Raw genomic sequence first — 18,740 nt, 5'->3', positions numbered from 1 at the left:
CATCCGCATCTCAGGCAGAGGACCTGGACCACAGCTTCATCTCAGCATCCATTCCGCTGCTGTGCGCTGCACTGTGCACCATCACTGTGCATCATCACTGTGCACCATCACTGTGCACCATCACAGGCGCGGCGCTCCTTGACTCGGATTATTTACCATTGGCCCATCCACCAGCGGGATGGTTTGAGTTTCCTCGGAACTGATCCTTTTTTTACGGGAAAGAGGTTTCAGTGCGAGAGGAAAGGAACATCGCAATAACCCTCCTTTTCACCGCGAGCAACAGCATCTGGTGAGTACAGTAGCCTAGTCTATAACCCATACTCTATCTCTATGGGTCTATTGCTTCCATAGCATTTTTTTAGTCTTTTGAGAATGATAGTCAATGGATATTCAGATTCAGAAGATTCGACTAAATTTGACTATTTGTGAAGCCTTGTTACCCACCGTGGTTGATGCAGTAGACAGTTATTATGTTACTATGGTCAGCGTTTACACATTGAGGTCTGCATCAACATTAAATGCTGTTTAATGGGAAGGCGTTTTTAGCCGAGCCAAAGGCACCGCCTCGCGCGCTCAGGCTGCTTCGACGCGCATCTCGGTTTCGGCACCTTGGAGAGCTCCCGATGTACACAGCCTCATATTCAACAACACACTGCCTAATATTGTGAAAATAACACAAAGATTACAATTTTATACACTTAAGAGCATAACTGATTTCATGGAACAGGATTTTGCAGTGTTCTTTCTACATAAATAGGGTAAAGTCGATAGATGGAACTGCGCGTAGACACTGCAGCGCTGAAAATACACGCATTCAAAATACAAGAACAAATATGCACGTTTTTGTGAAATAAGATCAGTCCTGTGGCTTTAGCGTTTTCTTGACTATAGAATACAGTAAAAGGAGCAGCTCGACCTTCACCTGTACCTACTGGATCGTTGTTTACGGTACGAGCTTCCATTTTAGTGAAGGGGGTGGCGCTTGGCTCACTCAAGCTCGGCGGCCATTGCTATGAAATATGGATTTTCTTATGAAATATATATGGATTCACTGTAGGAGAGATTTAAATGCAGGGATGTAATGGTGATGTCGTTTTCTATAAATACATTTAACTATGGTTTTAACATACAATTCCATATCTGTTTGGCTGCGTGAGTGAATAATAGAACTGTGCACGAGTAATCTATGCAAATAGGCCTACAGTAAGATGGCACAGTGAGGTGGTTTCCTGCTTTGTGCATACAGTATTGTGGGTCTATACAGTCTGAATTCATTAGGTTAAGTTATATGCTGATCCATTCCACCGCTTACTGAGTCAAATCAATATTGGTAATAAGCCTGAGGGTCTGTCAGATGGAGCACTTTTGCACACTTTAATGAGGGCACTGCAGACAGTAAAGGAGACTATATGTGATGTATGTGCACTTAGATATAGGTCCTTTGTCCTCTTAGAATGATAAAAATGTGTTATGTTTAGTTTAGTTTAATTTATTTCCACTTGGTAAAAAAAAAAAATACAGATAGATTTCTAGCTCAGTTGGTAGAGTGTTTGACCACTGATCTAAACGTTGGTGGTTCAAATCCTACTCTCGACATAAACATCATTGGTTGAGTGGTCCACTGACCCATACGTTGGAGGTTGGAGGTTGGAGGAGTTCACATATATGAATGCTGTCGTAGTGTCCCTGGGCAAGACACTTAATCCACCTCCCCTCCAGTGTCTGCCTACACTGATGTGAATGGGTGAATGGTTCGTTGATGTAAAGTGCTTTGAATGCCTTGAAGGTGGAAAAGCACTATATAAAAAGATGTGAAGGATGGTTACCAAAAACCCTCAGAGGGCTAAAAATGTGGTAGCATCTATGTAAAATGTATAAGGGTCTAATAAAACAGTGCAACATTCATATTTCCAGTCTATATGAGACACATGAATACAAATAAAGTTACACATCAAGTTTAAAAGAAAACGCTATATTGAAAAATGCAGTTTCAGAGCCCACATTTTATCTGTGAAAGCTCCGGATAGTTCTGGCATATGAGGTTTATATTTTTGACCACTAATGGATAAGAAATTACCAAGCTCTACAAAACCATGATAAAAATGTACAGAAGATTTTTAGGAACAAGAATATATGACAAAATATTGAGCTGTAATTCTGTATGTGTATTCTTTAAGGTGCTATTTATGGGACTTACCTTGTGTGCTGTACTGTGTTTGCAGACACACCTGGACATCATTTGAACTCCTTTAGATGATCTGTGGAAGTCTGTAACCCGGGACGAGGTTCTACCACCCCCAGGTTCTCCTTGTTTCTCCAAATCCCTGGACGCCTCCCCCTCCGCTGAGTTACCATGGGAACCGTGCTCTCTCTGTCCCCCAGCTACCGTAAGGCAGCTCTGTTCGAGGATGGGCCCGCCACAGTCGGTCACTACACGGCCGTCCAGAACAGCAAGAATGCCAAAGACAAGAACCTGAAACGCCATTCGCTCATTAACGTGCTGCCATGGAAACGCATTGTGGCAGTGTCGGCCAAAAAGAAAGGCTCCAAGAAGGTCCAACCCAACGGCACCTACCAAAACAATGTGACGCACCTCAACAACGAGAACCTGAAGAAGTCCCAGTCGTGTGCTAACCTGTCCACCTTCGCCCAGGATCAGAGCACTCCGTCACTCAACAAAAACTCCAACAATATAGTATCATCAGTGAAGAAGGCGCCACTCACCAACTCCAACGTCGCCCCAGGGACCCCCAAAAGAGTCATTGTCCAAGCCTCCACCAGTGAGCTCCTGCGTTGCTTGGGGGAGTTCCTATGTCGGCGTTGCTATCGCCTCAAACACCTCTCTCCCACTGACCCTGTGCTCTGGCTGCGCAGTGTGGACCGCTCGTTACTGCTCCAAGGCTGGCAGGACCAAGGCTTCATCACCCCAGCCAACGTCGTCTTTGTCTACATGCTGTGCCGCGACGTCGTATCTTCGGAAGTGGCCACCGAACACGAGCTCCAAGCCGTGCTCCTCACCTGCCTCTACCTGTCGTACTCCTACATGGGCAACGAGATATCCTACCCGCTTAAGCCCTTCCTGGTGGAGTCATCCAAGGAGACATTCTGGGACCGCTGCCTGTCCATAATAAACCTGATGAGCGCCAAGATGCTCCAAATCAACTCGGATCCGCACTACTTCACCCAGGTGTTTGCAGATCTGAAGAATGAGAGCCAGAAGGAAGAGGAGAGAAGCCGTCTGCTCATCGGGCTGGACCGGTGAGGGGATGCCTGGGGTGGTCTACAGGGAGGGGGGGTAGGTGGGTGGGGGTACGCTAGTCTGGCATTTTGACTGGTCATTGCTTGTGGGTATTTTTAATGCTTTTATGCCTGTTGTTGAAGAAGAGAGCGATGGTGGCTTGTCAGCTCACGTTGCATATCCACAGATTTCAGAATGATGATATAGCAGGGCGTTTACCGTAGTCATTCACAATTTAAAGCAGAAATATTATATCTTTTGAATGGGAAAAAGTCCTCAAAGGGCTGCTTATATAGACATTTTTATAAAGGCCATATAAAATCAGGCCTATGTAAATTTCAAAGTGGTCTGTATTTTAAGTAGCTACAATTAGGTTTGACATTTTAGCTGCAAAATTCATATAAATGTTTAAAATATATTTAATAGCTGCCACAATTGGTTTTGATGATTACAGACTGAGAAATACTGTAAAGGATTTCCAATTTGATACAACCATTCAGAGAATAAAAGTCAAAAATGCCAGACTTGGGTACATCCTTTTCTTAGTACACACATATTTATCTATATTAGTGACTAGAAAAGACAAAAAAAACAAAACAAAACAAAAAAACATCTACAGCTATGAATGTGGACTGAGCTGCTTGGACCAGACCAGTGATCATGTGACTGTTGTGCTGCCCCCTGCAGGAGGGTGAGGGCCATTGCCTGATTGACCACTACGCGATGATCCAATCCCCGCTTTGAGACAGACTACCACCTCTTTCTTCTTCTACTCTTTCAATCCATGGATCCAACTTGGAGACATTTTGGCATATCTGGCCCGAAGTGGATGACCAACTGAGGGGTCTGCTGTTTTTCGTGGCTTTGTTTGTAGCTATGGACAGAATAGTGGCCAAAATGGATAATCAAAAACATTGCTGGACAATACTGACCACTGGAGGATCTTACAGTATGCATTATATGGCATACTGTCTAGAAAGACCTTATTTTCATCTAGAAAAAGTGGATGTTTCACTCTCCCAAAAGGCCGAATTTGAGCTTACGGAGATTGCTTATTTATTGCTCTTCTTTCATTTTTTATTTATTTAAAGATGTAAAGATGTTTTTTGCACGTGTGCCATGCAGTTTTACCAAAATTCTGCGTCTTTTTACTTGAGTTGCGTTTTTAGAGAATGCCGTGAACAAAAGTGACATAGGTTTATTTAGATTTGCTTGCTACAATAGACCATTTGGTTTACCAGGGGATAACTTTATGTTGCGATTTTTGAACATTTTGGAATGATTTTTTGTGAATTCAAGATAGGAAATGTTAAAACAGTGCCATATCAGGTTTGAGAAGGGATTTTCATCTAGTAATAAGAAAATGGACACCTTATATTATTACCATTATGTATTTATGGTTTGGGCACATTCATTTAAGTGGAGAAAGTAAGAGACTGATGGATAAAGATGCTAAGTGTGCCAACGTTTGGTGGGAATGACGATGAAGGTTGTAATAAAGAACTATAGCCCAAAAAAATCCAAAATCGGACCACACCAAAGGCATACACCGCGGACTTGATCTTAAAATATCCCAGAGTTTTCCCTGCGACATTGGCCTACATGAGAAACTATGGCAACCTGCCGTCTCCCATATCAAGGGTAAAGCACAGTTAAGTTTGAAAGCTGGAAACTATTCATGTTTTTTTATTTATTTATTTATTTTACAGTAAAGCGCATTCAGGTATTATAAGAGAGAACAGTTTTCTGTGGCTTGGAGACTGCAGCTTCTCATAGGATCAGTATTACAATCAAATTTACTGTGTGCACGTTGGTAGTATCCCAATTGAGTTTTTAGCTAGTTACACCTGAACAAAAATAACTCTATAAATACTACTTAACGACACAACAATACAGTACTGTGCATTATATTTGTTTGAAATGGGTCATAGGTCAATACATGGGTTTCAAAATGTTACTTAAAGAGAGCATAGACATCTGCTAAGGCACTAGTCCTTATCTCGCAACTGCAAAGACTCAGTGCTCACAAAAAGGGTTTACACATTGACCCATAAAACTGTTACTGAACTTTCACACAGTACTATATATTTGTATTCAAAATGGCAGTGCATGCTTGGTTATAATCGAAGGCAAAGGAAGCGTAGTTTGGAAGGGCTCAGACCGAAGCAGGGATATGGGTTTTAAAGATCAACTTCACTGAAACGTGCCATCTTTATTTTCTACTGACATCACTCAATGGTTGTTTCAATACTTTCAACTATAAATATGATAAAAGATTGAAGTAATAGTTAAAAGATGTCATTTTCTTTCTGTATCTTGTTGCGTACTTTGTAGAATAAGAGACGGGAGGCGTGAGTGAGTGAGGGAGCGGATGCGTCGAACTTTTATGAATGAAATGTGAAGTTTTTTTCCTTACGGACATCAGAGGAGAGGAGGAGGGACAGGGGGTAGATGCTGTTCAATAGGTTTTTGGAAAAAGACAAAAAAAGCTCTTGCTGTTACTTAAACCTGTTTTTCAGTTTGTTTGGGCTTATTTGATTTATTTTTGTACTGTGATGAAAATAAAATGCACTGATCGTTCAAGGTGAGATGGTGTCTTTATTTAACTACAAGCTTTTAATTCTGTTTCACAATGTTTTATTTGTTCAGGTCAGGTGCAGTGCAGACCTTCTTGGTGATTAAAAGACTGAAAAACTAAACAAGTCAAACATTACAAGATGCTTATGTGTCTGTCGTAACGGGTGGGGTTGAGAGGACCAAAGACGTGCAGACTCGGGGCAGATTTACAGTGTTTATTTACAAAATGGTGAAATTCAGTCTTTAATAGTTCATTTAACACACATGGGGAGCAGGGAGCGGGAGGCAGACCAGGCGGGAGTAGCGCAGAGCAGGGACGGGAAACCAGGACCAGAATGAGGACAGGATCAGGACAAGCCAAGCAGGGATGTCCAGAGCAGGCATGGAGACAGCCAGGGCCGGAGCATGACGGGACCAGAGACAGGGCCAGGGAAGACCCAGCAGGAGTAATCCAGAGAGCGGGAGACAGGGCAGGAGACGAGAAGCAAGCCGGAGACCAAGACGGGACAGGAGGCAAGGCAGAGGGGTGGACTGTACCGGAGCTGGAGTGCAGAGGCAGGAGCAGGAACGAGCGAGAGCAGGAATCTGGAAGGTGGCAAAAATCCAATGAGTAACAGGCAGACAGGTAACAAAATTTCAAAAACTAAGCTGGAGCATTCACGTTGACACGCAGACGATCTGGCACCGAGTGTCTTCTCCCCGCTCCTCTTATCTACGGCAGGTGGTGATGATTACCCTGATGGGACACAGGTGCGTGCGGGAGGAGCCGAGAGTTCCGCCCAGCTCCAGGCTCGGTCAGGTGAGGAAGGGGGGAGAGCACACAGGGAGGCAGAACAGGAGCAGAGATACATGCCTCATGACAGCGTCACAGGCTAATTATTTCCTAAAGAGCCCATATTACACTATTTTTGGATCTATGTTATAATGTTGTTTCCTCATCACAAACAGACCCAAAATTGTGTTTTGTCTCATTCACACGTGTTTAACACACAAAAACTCTGTAAATTTAGGTGGAGTTTGTCTCTCAAACTGAAAACATTCTGTTCCACCTTGTGATATCATGTTGTAATACAGGAAGTGCCCTAGTTAGATCATTTCAGAATCTCTACTTACTCTACTCACTTGAAAACTACCACTTCATGACATCACAAGTTGGAACAAAGCATTTTGAGCTTTGGAGATGTGTAAATTAAACAAAACACAAGTCCAGATATGTTTTTGATGAGGTAACAGCGTTCTAACATGACATAAAGTTCACGAGAGTCAATTTTGCCTAATATAGGAGCTTTAACTACTACACCACTAAGGACAATATACTACTCGCACGTGAAGGAACGCCACAGTCTCACACTTTGTAATTAATTAAAATGACACAAACAAAAAAACAAAAAATATGTTAATCACAACTAATTGATTATTGAAATAATCGTCATCTAATTTATTAAATGATTAATCGTTATCTGGTCTATACACAGTCTGAACAGCGAGAAACCTGTATGGCTCACACAAAGTTAAATCAAAATGACACTGGAAATGTGTCAAATTTATGTTTTTGGTTAAACTAATATTTTTTATCTCCAAATAGACTCACTTCATCCTCCAGCATCTGGACTCCCCGGGAACCTACGCCAGGATCCTGTTTGTGGACTTCAGCTCTGCATTCAACACCATCCTCCCTGCTCTGCTCCAGGACAAGCTCGCTCAGCTCAACGTGCCTGACTCCACCTGCAGGTGGATCACTGACTTCCTGACAGACAGGAGACAGCGCGTGCGGCTGGGGAAGAATGTCTCGGACACTCGGACTATCAGCACAGGATCTCCACAGGGCTGTGTACTTTCTCCCCTGCTCTTCTCCCTGTACACCAACTGCTGCACCTCCAGCCACGACTCCGTCAAACTGGTTAAGTTTGCGGATGACACCACCCTCATCGGACTCATCTCGGACAGCGATGAGTCTGCCTACAGGAGGGAGGTGGACCGGCTGGTGTCCTGGTGCAGCAGCAACAACCTGGAGCTCAACGCCCAGAAGACGGTGGAGATGATCGTGGACTTCAGGAAAGTCACAGCCCCCCTGCCTCCCCTCACCCTGACGGACTCCCCCATCACCACTGTGGACTCTTTCCGCTTCCTGGGCACCTGCATCACCCAGGATCTCAAGTGGGAGCCGACCATCAGCTCCCTCATCAAGAAAGCCCAGCAGAGGATGTTCCACCTGCGGCAGCTGAGGAAACGCAAGCTGCCAGTCCAGATGATGGTGCAGTTTTACACGGCCATCATTGAGTCCATCCTCACCTCCTCCATCACTGTGTGGTTCGCTGGGGCCACTGCCAGGGACAGACAGAGACTGCAGCGCATTGTGCGCTCTGCTGAGAAGGTGATTGGCTGCAGCCTTCCATCTATACAGGACCTGTACGTCTCCAGGACTCGGGGGCGAGCAGGCCGTATAGCAGCTGACACCTCTCACCCTGGACATGGACTATTTGAGCCACTTCCCTCTGGCAGGAGGCTACGGTCCATTGGGACCAGAACCTCTCGCCATAAGAACAGTTTCTTCCCCTCTGCTGTTTGTCTCATGAACACTCTATAATATCGGCACTAAACTGGACACTTTATAACACCGGTCACTTTAATAAGCCACTTTGCACTGTTGTTCTGATGCTGCTATTGTACATATTTTTTCCCTTTAAGTATTTCATTTGATTTTTTTAAGCATATCTTTTTAACTTTGTGCATGCTCTTATTTGTATTTGTATTTATTCAGTGTGTTTATGTTGCACTTTTTCACCGTATCAAGTTCCTAGTTTGTGAACTGTGTTCACAGACTATGGCAATAAAAGTCTTCTGATTCTGATTCTGAAGGGTCTGGATGGCCTCAAATGGCACCACTTTAGCTTCATCTCTAATTTGATAAAAATATATTCACATGCATTTGCAATCAAAACAATTAATCAGTCTAAAATATGACTGCAAGATCAATTAGTAAAGTAAATATTAGTTGCAACCCAAACTGAAATTAATAATAATAATAATAATAATAATAATAATAATAATAATAATAATAATAATAATAATAATAATAATAATAATAATAATAATAATAATTATTATTATTATTATTATTATTATTATTATTATTATTATTATTATTATTATTATTATTATTATAAAATCAAGCTCAGGCACTACCCTCGTCCATGGAGTACCTGGGGTTTTATTGCAGAGCTGCTATAGGAGTGCGAACAGTTTGGATTCAATGCCACAGCCTGATGGTGTTTGTGCATTAGTCAGACCCTCTCACACCAAATGAGAATCCCCCCTCACTCCAGCGAATGCCCCCACACAGCGCCAGCGGATCAGAGGTGACAGCAATGACGCAGAGAGAGACGAGAAGTCAAGCCAACTGTGGGGCCATGTCCAGACAGCTGCTAAAGAGTGGGATAATGAACTACAATTAGCAAAGCTGCAAAAAACTACTGCAGTAGTGAACGAAGGGAATTCTTGGTTAAATACAGACATGTGTTTAAGGGGGAGTAAAGGTGGTATGGTATAGAACGAGCCACAACTCTCACACTTTTGTGATATCTCTTAAGAAGAAGTACTAAAGTAGCTCAGTTGGTCAAAGTCTTTCTCCACTGATCTGCAGGTTGGCGATTCGAATCCTGCTCTTGACATAAACATCATTGGTAGAGAGATTCTGGCTCCTGCAGATGAATGCTGTCATTGTGTCCTTAGGCAAGACACTTGACCCACCTCAGTGTCTGTGAATAGGTGAGTGGTTCCTTGATGTAGTGCTTTGAAGGTGCAATAGCGCTAAATGTGACCAGTAAACATCTTCTTTTTTTTCTTTCTTTTTTTTAATAACTATAACAGATTAAACTGCCCAGCCTCTCCAAAAACTTCAACTAACTCACTTTATGCTTTCTCCTTCTTGCTCTTGTCCATATAAATCATTATAATGCTAAATCAATGGATTTTTTTTGTTGCTCTTGAAAAAAAGCACCAGTCAGTTGTTATCCTCTTAGTAACAATGTACCTGATTGGACGAAAAAGGTGACCCCCTCAATAGCTTCTGTATTTATTACCCAAGAAAATTATATGTTATGATATGTTATTAGATTATATTATATTTTAAGAGCATTTATCTTGACAATAATGAATAAAATGAAATACATGCCCTTTAAAAGGTCCTATATCTCTCAAAATTGACTCTTGACTTTTAGCCATGTTAAAATGTACCTGGAGTTGTGTTTTGTAGTGATGCGACTTTTAGCTCTTTTATGGGATCCGAATCTTTTGGATCCATTAATTTCAAAGAGCTGTTCAAAAGACTAGCCCTTTAACGATTTATTTACAGTATATTACAGAAGCTAATGTGAGAACTCATTTTATCAACAAACTAATCCCAAATGGCCAAGACTCTTGTTTAAAATGGTTCAAACTGAGAGTGGGAGAGTGCTCACCCATTCAAATGATGCATAATCTAAAAAAAGTTTTTACAATAATAATAATAAATACAAAACTGTTATGACAGACTTGTTTTTTCTGTGCACAAAGCTCTTACTCATGTTGCCTGCTCTACTTCTGTGTTCATTCTTGTGTTGATTCGATGTTAATCAGGATAAAAATGCATTGCAATTACAAAGATAAAGATTTGTTTCTTTTAAAAATGAGATCCAGCTCCACCCGTTCAAAAGAGCCGCCTCCTTCACCGATGTCACATTACTAGTGTTTTGTTTCATTCACACGTTTGAGGAAACACAACAGATCAGAAAATAGCATAATATGGTCCTTTTAATGTCACGCACGTCTGGAAGATGTAAGATTTCACACTTGCGTTTGGTTGATATGGAAACAGACCAGCACAGTTTCTTGCTCAAATAGATTTATTAATGAAAAGATTACTGAAACATAATGGATATCAACTGCACAAAACAAAATGCCAATTTTTCTTTATATAAACTGTGGTATGCGACACTGACATACAAGACAACATGAACAGAAATACACCATTTAACTTGAAATTAGGCACTTACTGAATCAGCATTTTAACTGAGAAATATTTGTATAAATCAACATGATAAAAAGATGCTTTGGCTGGTTGTGACAGTTGAACATGGTGAAAGCAAATCGAAAAACAATATATTTACTTAAATGGGAGAATACAATGGCACAGTTTACTATAGTGGAGTAATTAGGAAAAGCCTTTTAGTGGGTTGAGAGTTCCCCTGACCAATCGATATTATGGAAATTAAGTTGTCTATTTAGCACATTTATCCTATTTTTAGTCTGGGTCTTAAAACGCTATTTGTTAGTCTGTTCCTGCATTTGTTTTTGCTTCCTTTTCAGCAAATCAACTCCAGAGGGTTTTACTTGGCATAAAACCAAACAAAACGCCAGTATACATTACCAGTTGAAAGTTTGGACTCTTATTTCAATTTCTTTGCAAGTCTGTCACAATAATCACTACATTGACTTATCGTTCAATATATTTGGGGTCATGTATGCACATTTACTTTGCACTACTGGGAAATTTTTGGTTATACGATAAGATTTAAGCCATAAAAAGTTCAATGAATGACTCATTACAGACGCAAACTAAGTACTAAAGTGTTTCATCATCTGTTTATCTATTGCAGCTCATGAAGAATAGTTATTGTGGCTTAAATCTGCTCTTATGTTATTAAAATTCCTCAAAGTAGCCACCCTTTGCTTTGTTGACAGCGCTGCAAACCCTTGGACTTATCTCTGGAAAGTCAAAAGATGGCTACTTTGAAGAATGTCAAATATAAAATGATTTGAGTTATTCCGTGCTTTTTCCGAGTGTATGAAAAAGTGCATCCTTACATTAGCCTGCTAGTGTAGCTGTGAAGGATTAAGGGCAAATAAAGAGAGAAAGAGAGTTCCTTTGTTCACCCACAACCCTGGTTTCCTGAACTAAAGCGCTGTAAGGGGCACTGAAGTGAGACGTGATCTGTAGTCTAGTCTAATGATGGTGGTGGAGAGAGGAGAGGAGGCCTATGGGACTAAAATAAGCCCGAGGATAGAAGGATACACCGGCCTAAGCAAGAACATTCGCCCCCATTCAAATCCCTCTATTATAACTATAGAAGGTTGTTTAGCTGTGAGGTATAGAGTGGACAGTGAATATACTAATTAAGATAAATGACATACTGGAGATAATTAGGGATGCAAATGCGGTTAGCACGTTAGCCTCAATGTAGGGGAGAAATAGCAACTGGGACAAACACCTAGGGAGAGTGGATTCGTACCCGTGGGCTAGTACTTTCTGTCGAGATGTTCAAAGACTAATATCTGGGATTTGGAGGGAGTGGACAGTATTGGAAGTGTTTGAGAAGATTTGGAGAGGTAAATGGGTCATTCGAAACTCTAAAATGTTTTGTTTTTGACGTTAATTATGCACAAGCAAATAAGGAAGTGTCCATTGTAAATTAGTAAAGTATGTTTGCTTTTAAACATACAGTGATTCAATCCATTCGGGATCAAATCTTTATATAAAACAAAAGTAAAAAGTAAATATATATTGCACGTTTAGGGAGGGTGGGGTTCATTTTGCGTTGATATGGGTTCATAGTCAGGTGAAAGAACGTAATTGAGGAGTTGAAAATGAAAACTATATTGAACAAACTGAAAAAAGGGAACACACAGTCACATCCCTATTATTTGTGGCAGATTAAAGTATGAAACACCATCTCATAAACGTCATCAAAAATATTGCAAAACAACAGATTGTAATGAACATCTGACGAACACGAAACTAGATCGAATATAAAGTGAGACGGGAGACCTGGAGCGCTCACGTGACTAATATTGACTGAAACTTTCTGAGCCTTTATTATAAACAAACTTCATATTAGACTCAATTTGTCAAACTTATTAAAAAACCTTCTCAAACCCTGTTGTTTTTAATGGAGGGTATTAGTGAAATCGCAGGCTTTTCCAGCGATTTGGAGATGTCATTAGGCAGTTCAATTAACAGAAACAGAAAAACAATAACTGATTATACTGAGTGGCCCCAAACACTATGACGTCATAATGATCAAATATAAACATATGCACTGAATATACATAGCAGTTCAGGTTCACTACCAGTCAAAAGTTTGGACACACCTTCTCATTTCATGTTTTTTTTTTCTTTATTTTTATAATATAGAAGATATCAAACGTAATAGAAAAATTCAAATCTGTCAACTGGACAAAAAGTTGTAGGAGTGAAGACGTTTTGCTGCTCATCCAAGCCTCTTCTTCAGTTCTGGTCAGATTACTAGTGGACACCGCTTTATATCTATCTGAAGGGAGAAGCTAACTACACTGAAACTGAAACTGAAACCAATAATCTGACCAGAACTGAATAAGTGGCTTGAATGAGCAGTGAAATGTCCAGTTCTTTTACTATGGATCAAGATATCAAATGCTACATAATTCAATATACCTTACTTCATACATTTGTTGTCTCCTGTCTGTAAATAAAATGTAGAAAGTAGTAAAAAAACCCAAAAAAAACCTAAATTGAATGTGTGTCCAAACGTTTGACTGGTAGTGTATATCCCTCAGAGGAGTATAAGTGCTTATCATACACATAGTCCTTGTATATGCTTTACTACATATATAATTAGTATAGATTTTCAAAGTAGCAGTAAATATAGTTATGCAGAAATTAAATTAATACAACAATGCAGTGTCAGGGATATGCTCAACACATCACAGACTGCAATGTTACAATAAGGAACAAAAACAACAATCTCATTCAAATCTCCATATGTGAGAGTAAACACATAAGACTATATTCTTTCCTTTATTTACCGTACAGGTATTAAGTCAATTACAATGTGCCCTTTTTGAAACTGGTTCTTTCTGGAGGATTTCAGGTTTGCTCCCTTACCTCCTTTAGTTACTTTTACATAGATAACATAGATTTATTTTTTCATTATGCACTATTGATTCTATATAATGTTATTTAATCTTTCACTAATGCATTCACAGATCAAGCATAACATTATGACCACCTGTCTAACGTTACTGGTCAATTACTGGTCAATTGTTCAAACAAGCTTCTTCTTTGGTTCAGTTTTGGGAATGCATTAATATTTGGCCCTTAACATACAAAAAAAAAGCATTGAAATAAACATTATTTCATCTTTTTCCATTCAAAAACTTGCAAGAAACTGGAAGAAACATATAAAGTAGAACATCAAATTTTGCTTTGGATCAATATAAAATAGTTAAATGAAAAATGGTCTCAGTGTTCCACAGTATGGCATCTATTTTGCAAAAAGTTACATAATACACCTTTAACATCATTTTTTGTGTGTGAATCATGAATTAATCCTGATGCATGCCCAGTTTTCTTGCTTCATATAACAGATTTAACTATAACACATTTAATTGCAAGATAATAAACCCACCTACTAAAGTTACAATGATTGATGAAATTGACACACAACAGACTAACTTTGATAGATCTTGTAGTGCATACAGGTTTTAAATAGCTTGATCGTTGCGTAGAAACACATTAGATTTGGCTTGTATTAAAGGACTTCATTAGTACAGTTTGCTCAAAGCGCTGCCATCGTCACACTGTCAGCGACCTCTCATATGTACATGAATCATAAGAGAATAATTATTATAGCACATGACCTAGTTTGAAATCTGCTGTTGTTTTCGAGTGTTTAGGGTGTCGTGCTAGTTCCCTGGTACAGACAGTATGTACCCAGAGCGGCTCTTGATGAAGTCGGGCTGTGATTGGTTGATTTTGGGTTCGACGATGATGGTACACTTTCGGCCATTCATGCTGCACTGAATGGGACTGGCCACGTTGACCTGTAGCTTCCTCTTCTCACTGCAAAAAAGAAAAAAGAAAAGATTTGAAAAGGCTTTACCAGAATACCAGTGTGAACTTTGAGTTCAAAGTATCATCTTGCCAGGTAAAAAGGGATCTATCCACAATAAGAACTAAAATCAGATAAAAAATGGGATCAAATTGACTTAAATGTAATGGGGACTGCAAGTGGACTAAACCGTGACTAAACCGGGACTTAGATAGATTATATTTGTCATTTTTATGTTGTTCTGTAGACCAACTTTGTTCGTAGTGACATGGCAAAGAATCAACCAGACTCAAGCAGACTTAACCAAGACAAAACCAGAACTGACTCAGGACTGACTCAGGATTTAACTAAGATTAAACCAAGATTAAACCGGGGCTAAACCAGGACTGTACTGAACTAAACCAGCCTTGAACCAGGACTAAACCAAGTCCAAGGCACTGAATGCAAGAAGAGGACTGAGACTCAATGAAAACATGGACAGGAACATAGCTAAACCACAACTGTATGAACCCACTCTATAGCAAGTCTAAACTGAAAAAGTCAATCTAAAACAAATCAGCTGAAGTAAACCTGACTAAACCAGCACCAACTGGACTAAAATTGGACTAAACCAGAACCAAGTAGTATACTAACTAACTACAAACAGAATAGGAACAATAAAGACAATAAAGATTAACCGCAAAACACTACTGTACGACACCATACCTCTTCATACTTCATTTTGTACTTGCACCAAACATTGAGAAGCCCTGAACTGTATGATTCATATGTTCAGATGAAGAAACCATTTCCGCTTGGGCTGTTCTATTTAACATACAGGTCCTAGTGCACACGGTCTTCATAAGGCATTCACTTATGGTTTAATTTGTGTGTTAAAATATGCATAGCCATTACCAAAGTGAGTCAGTACTGGAAAGGTGCTAGAATACCAAAGCTGTTACTAAGACGATAAATCATATTAATGCTCCATTTCATCCCCATACACGGGCAGCGAGGACCTGAATGAAGACACAAGGATACAGGATCAAACAGTGATTGGAGACATAAATCATATCTTCTACAAAGACTCAACACCGCTCTCACACAGCATTACGTCTTTTATAGTCGTTAGCAAGACGTGATACAGATTCACTCAAACAAGACAGACAAATGTACAAGTGGTGAGTAGATAGAGCAGGGCTTCTCAACCAGTGGTTCAGGGTCATAAAATTGTCACCAGCTGTCTTGACTAAAAAGATTGAGAGATTATCTATGTACCAAGTCCAGTATTTACCTTATCCAAGCATATATTTAAAAGCTAAGTGCCCAAGTATTGTTATAACTTAAAAAGGTGCAAGTTGTGGCGTTACATAAGGCAGATAACAATAGCTGCTATAACTGAAATTGATTAGTTGCTCAGTTAAAGAAATTTGAACATACTCTAGGTAAGTTTTGACAGGAAAAACAAATTAGACCATTGTTGAAAGCTAAAACTAACATGTTCTGTGCTTATGGTCACATTTTTATATAGCGCTTTTCCACCTTCAAGGCACTTAAAAGCACTTTACGTCAAGGAACCACCCACCCATTCACAAATACATTCATACACCAGTGTACGCAGACACTGAGGGCGAGATGGGTTAAGTGTTTTGCCCAAGAACACAACAGCAGCATTCATCTGTGGGAGCTGGAATCGCACAGCCAATCTGTGGTTCAGTGGATCAGACCGCTCAAACAATGTTTACGTCAAGAGCGGGATTCGAACTGCCAACCTTCGGATCACTGGACAAACATTCTACCGAGCTTCTGTCAGTACAGTGTCGGAACAAAGTTGCATTATTTGAAAAAATGTAAAATAAATAATAAATAAATAAACATACTGCAATGATGTTTTTCGCATATTTTCTTGCATATAGACAGGTCACTATGAGCACATTAATTTTAAATGAGGTTATTTTAATACATAAGAATCATAGCTTAAGGGGAGAAAATATGCAAATGAATCCAGCGACCTGTAGACAATCATACAGGAAAGTAAATAAGCACAAACCAGTGTTACAGTTTTTCAATAGAAAATACTCCATTTTGGTTTGAGGGAATTGTTAAGATCCAGGACTATTCAAGTTAACAAGCTACATTCACTTATACGAAAAATCATTTTGTGACTCATTGGAGTAAGCATTTAACCCTGAACTAGACTATTCAGATTTGGTCTTTGCCTTGGCAGTGGTCACCTCTCTTGTCGTGCACCAGGTTTATATTTTCTTCATTTTCCGACATGGTATATTTCTAAACAATGATAGACAGTTCTTTGTGCCCACATGTCTTTTAAACGGGACTTTTTCACAGCTCTGTAGATGTATAAATAGTGCCATTGGAGCAGAGATCCATATGTCTGCTGAGCTGTGGGTCGCTCTGCAGTGCCTGTCACATGCAGTTAGACCGCTTAAGGGAGAATGGGCTCTTTGGCTAGTTAGCTCTTAAACAGAATCGATGACGGCAATGACACAGAAAAGGGGAAAAAAAAAGCTTGGATAGAGAGAAAGAGAGACAGAAAAAGAGCAGTTAAAAAGGAATCAGTAGGGGATAGATTTGAAGGTCCAGACTGAACAATAAAAATAATACAAGTAAATATTCATATATGTGGAGTAGTTATGATGAATGGTAATTCATAGTGTGTTTCAGTGGCACACTTTTTCACTGGCACAAATACTGCTGATGACTATTGGCAGTATAGGGAAGCAGGACTAAACCAGGACTAAAACTGGACCAAACGGAAAACTAGAATAAAACCAGGTCTAAATAAAGGTTCAACCAGGATTAAAACCAAACAGGTTCAAATTACAGTTTTACCAATATTAAGACAAGGTTGCCAAATTTTCAGAGACCACCAAGTGAACAGGTCTTTGAAAAACAAAACAAACAAATCCAAAATAAGCCCAAAAAGAAGCAACAAGTCGATCATTGTAGACTGCAAAAGTCGTTACCGAGTACACCAATACGAAACAGCTGAAAAATCCAGCTCAGCAAGCACAAATAACACAACTGACTCAAAATCTGCAAGCGACTTTCCAAAAACAGAAATCCAACGTTGCTATAAAGAAGTGTATTTGGCAACACTGAAGATAAGACTAAACCAGGTTAGAAAGTGGATTAAAATAAGATGAACACCAGGGGAAAAAAACTGTATTATAAGGCTATAAATGGAATGGAAAATGTATGTATTTATGTTTAAGGAGCCATTTAGTTCTCATTGGTACAATTCCTGGAGAGCAATGGTAAACACATTTTCTGCCCTTTTCTTGATTGAAAGTGTTTTGTTTTTTTTTGTATATACATTGCATCAAAATATGGGATGAGTCATCAAGCAAACTGGGTTATATAACAACGCTACAGAAAGATCTATGAGGTCTGGGCAGCGTCTCTACTGCTGTTACTACTTAAACTATAAATGGCTAGACAACACGTTTTCATTTTTGTTTCCTTTCTTAAAGAGGCGATATTAGGCAAAATCAATTTTTTTTTAGGTTTCTACCATGTTATATCGTTCCCTTAGACGTCATCCATGCATGTTTGAGAATTTTAGTGATCTTAATACGTTATTTTCGGAAATATAGGATTTTCAAAACAATAAAAGATGATCATTGAGCGACCTTTCACTATAAAATAACATGTAAAGTGTGATCTAAATATGTTATGTGTTAGCAGTTAATACCCCAGAGAAGTAAAATACCCTGTCTTTAATAATAAAAAATAACTGTACTTTGAAAATTGCTGTAGACAAACACAGAATATACAGTTTAATTCAAAATAAACATTAAATTATAAATATTTTTGTTTAGTGACACACTTTCTTATTGGCACAATTACGGTTTCCCATCAATTAATATTTGTGATTGAAGACATCTAAACCTGGATGACTCGTGAGGCGACCGCTTTTGTTGCGCAACGATAATAATAAGTCATAAACAACAGTGAAGCGCTGGCTCGGTCTGCCCACTCTCCTCCTCTGCAGACTGTGGCAGGGCTCACGCTGGGCTGAGGCTCTGGTGCGCGTTACCATGGAAACCCTCGTGAACTCGCCTCCCCCGACTGTCATG

The 18,740-nt window shown here is 39.7% G+C and overlaps 3 protein-coding genes across 4 annotated transcripts in view; 2 read left to right on the top strand and 1 right to left on the bottom strand.

Moving 5' to 3' along the window:
- cdk5rap3 (CDK5 regulatory subunit associated protein 3) overlaps positions 1-18,740 on the top strand; it is a 312,712-nt gene that overhangs the window by 12,156 nt on the left and 281,816 nt on the right. The gene's annotated exons all lie outside the window — the stretch shown is intronic.
- On the top strand, positions 17-5,819 carry cdk5r1b (cyclin-dependent kinase 5, regulatory subunit 1b (p35)). Of its 2 annotated transcripts, XM_033984489.2 has the most exons (3): positions 17-289; positions 2,223-3,258; positions 3,926-5,819. In XM_033984489.2, the coding sequence occupies exons 2-3, from the start codon at positions 2,354-2,356 to the stop codon at positions 3,945-3,947; spliced, it is 927 nt and encodes a 308-aa protein (XP_033840380.1). In that variant the 5' UTR covers positions 17-289; positions 2,223-2,353; the 3' UTR covers positions 3,948-5,819. The 2 variants fall into 2 exon arrangements, with proteins under 2 accessions (XP_033840380.1, XP_033840381.1); XM_033984490.2 differs by lacking the exon at positions 3,926-5,819 and having other exon boundaries at positions 2,223-3,262.
- Positions 10,684-18,740, bottom strand: part of myo1d (myosin 1D) — a 120,325-nt gene continuing 112,268 nt past the window's right edge. The window contains exon 22 of the mRNA XM_033984485.2: positions 10,684-14,672. Coding sequence (XP_033840376.1) covers positions 14,516-14,672 — 157 coding nt within the window. The 3' untranslated portion in view covers positions 10,684-14,515. The remainder of the gene's footprint in view (positions 14,673-18,740) is intronic.

Source organism: Periophthalmus magnuspinnatus, chromosome 19 (assembly GCF_009829125.3).
Source record: "Periophthalmus magnuspinnatus isolate fPerMag1 chromosome 19, fPerMag1.2.pri, whole genome shotgun sequence".
NCBI lineage: Eukaryota > Metazoa > Chordata > Actinopteri > Gobiiformes > Gobiidae > Periophthalmus > Periophthalmus magnuspinnatus.
The sequence above is the reverse complement of the archived record's forward strand: the minus strand, read 5'-3'. Positions and strand labels throughout refer to the sequence as shown.

Excerpts from the sequence above, each read along its gene's own strand:
- cdk5r1b (XM_033984489.2), top strand. The coding sequence starts at position 2,354 with ATGGGAACCGTGCTCTCTCTGTCCCCCAGCTACCGTAAGGCAGCTCTG. Across the intron at positions 3,259-3,925 it reads CTGCTCATCGGGCTGGACCG|GAGGGTGAGGGCCATTGCCT; the intron begins GTGAGGGGATGC and ends TGCCCCCTGCAG.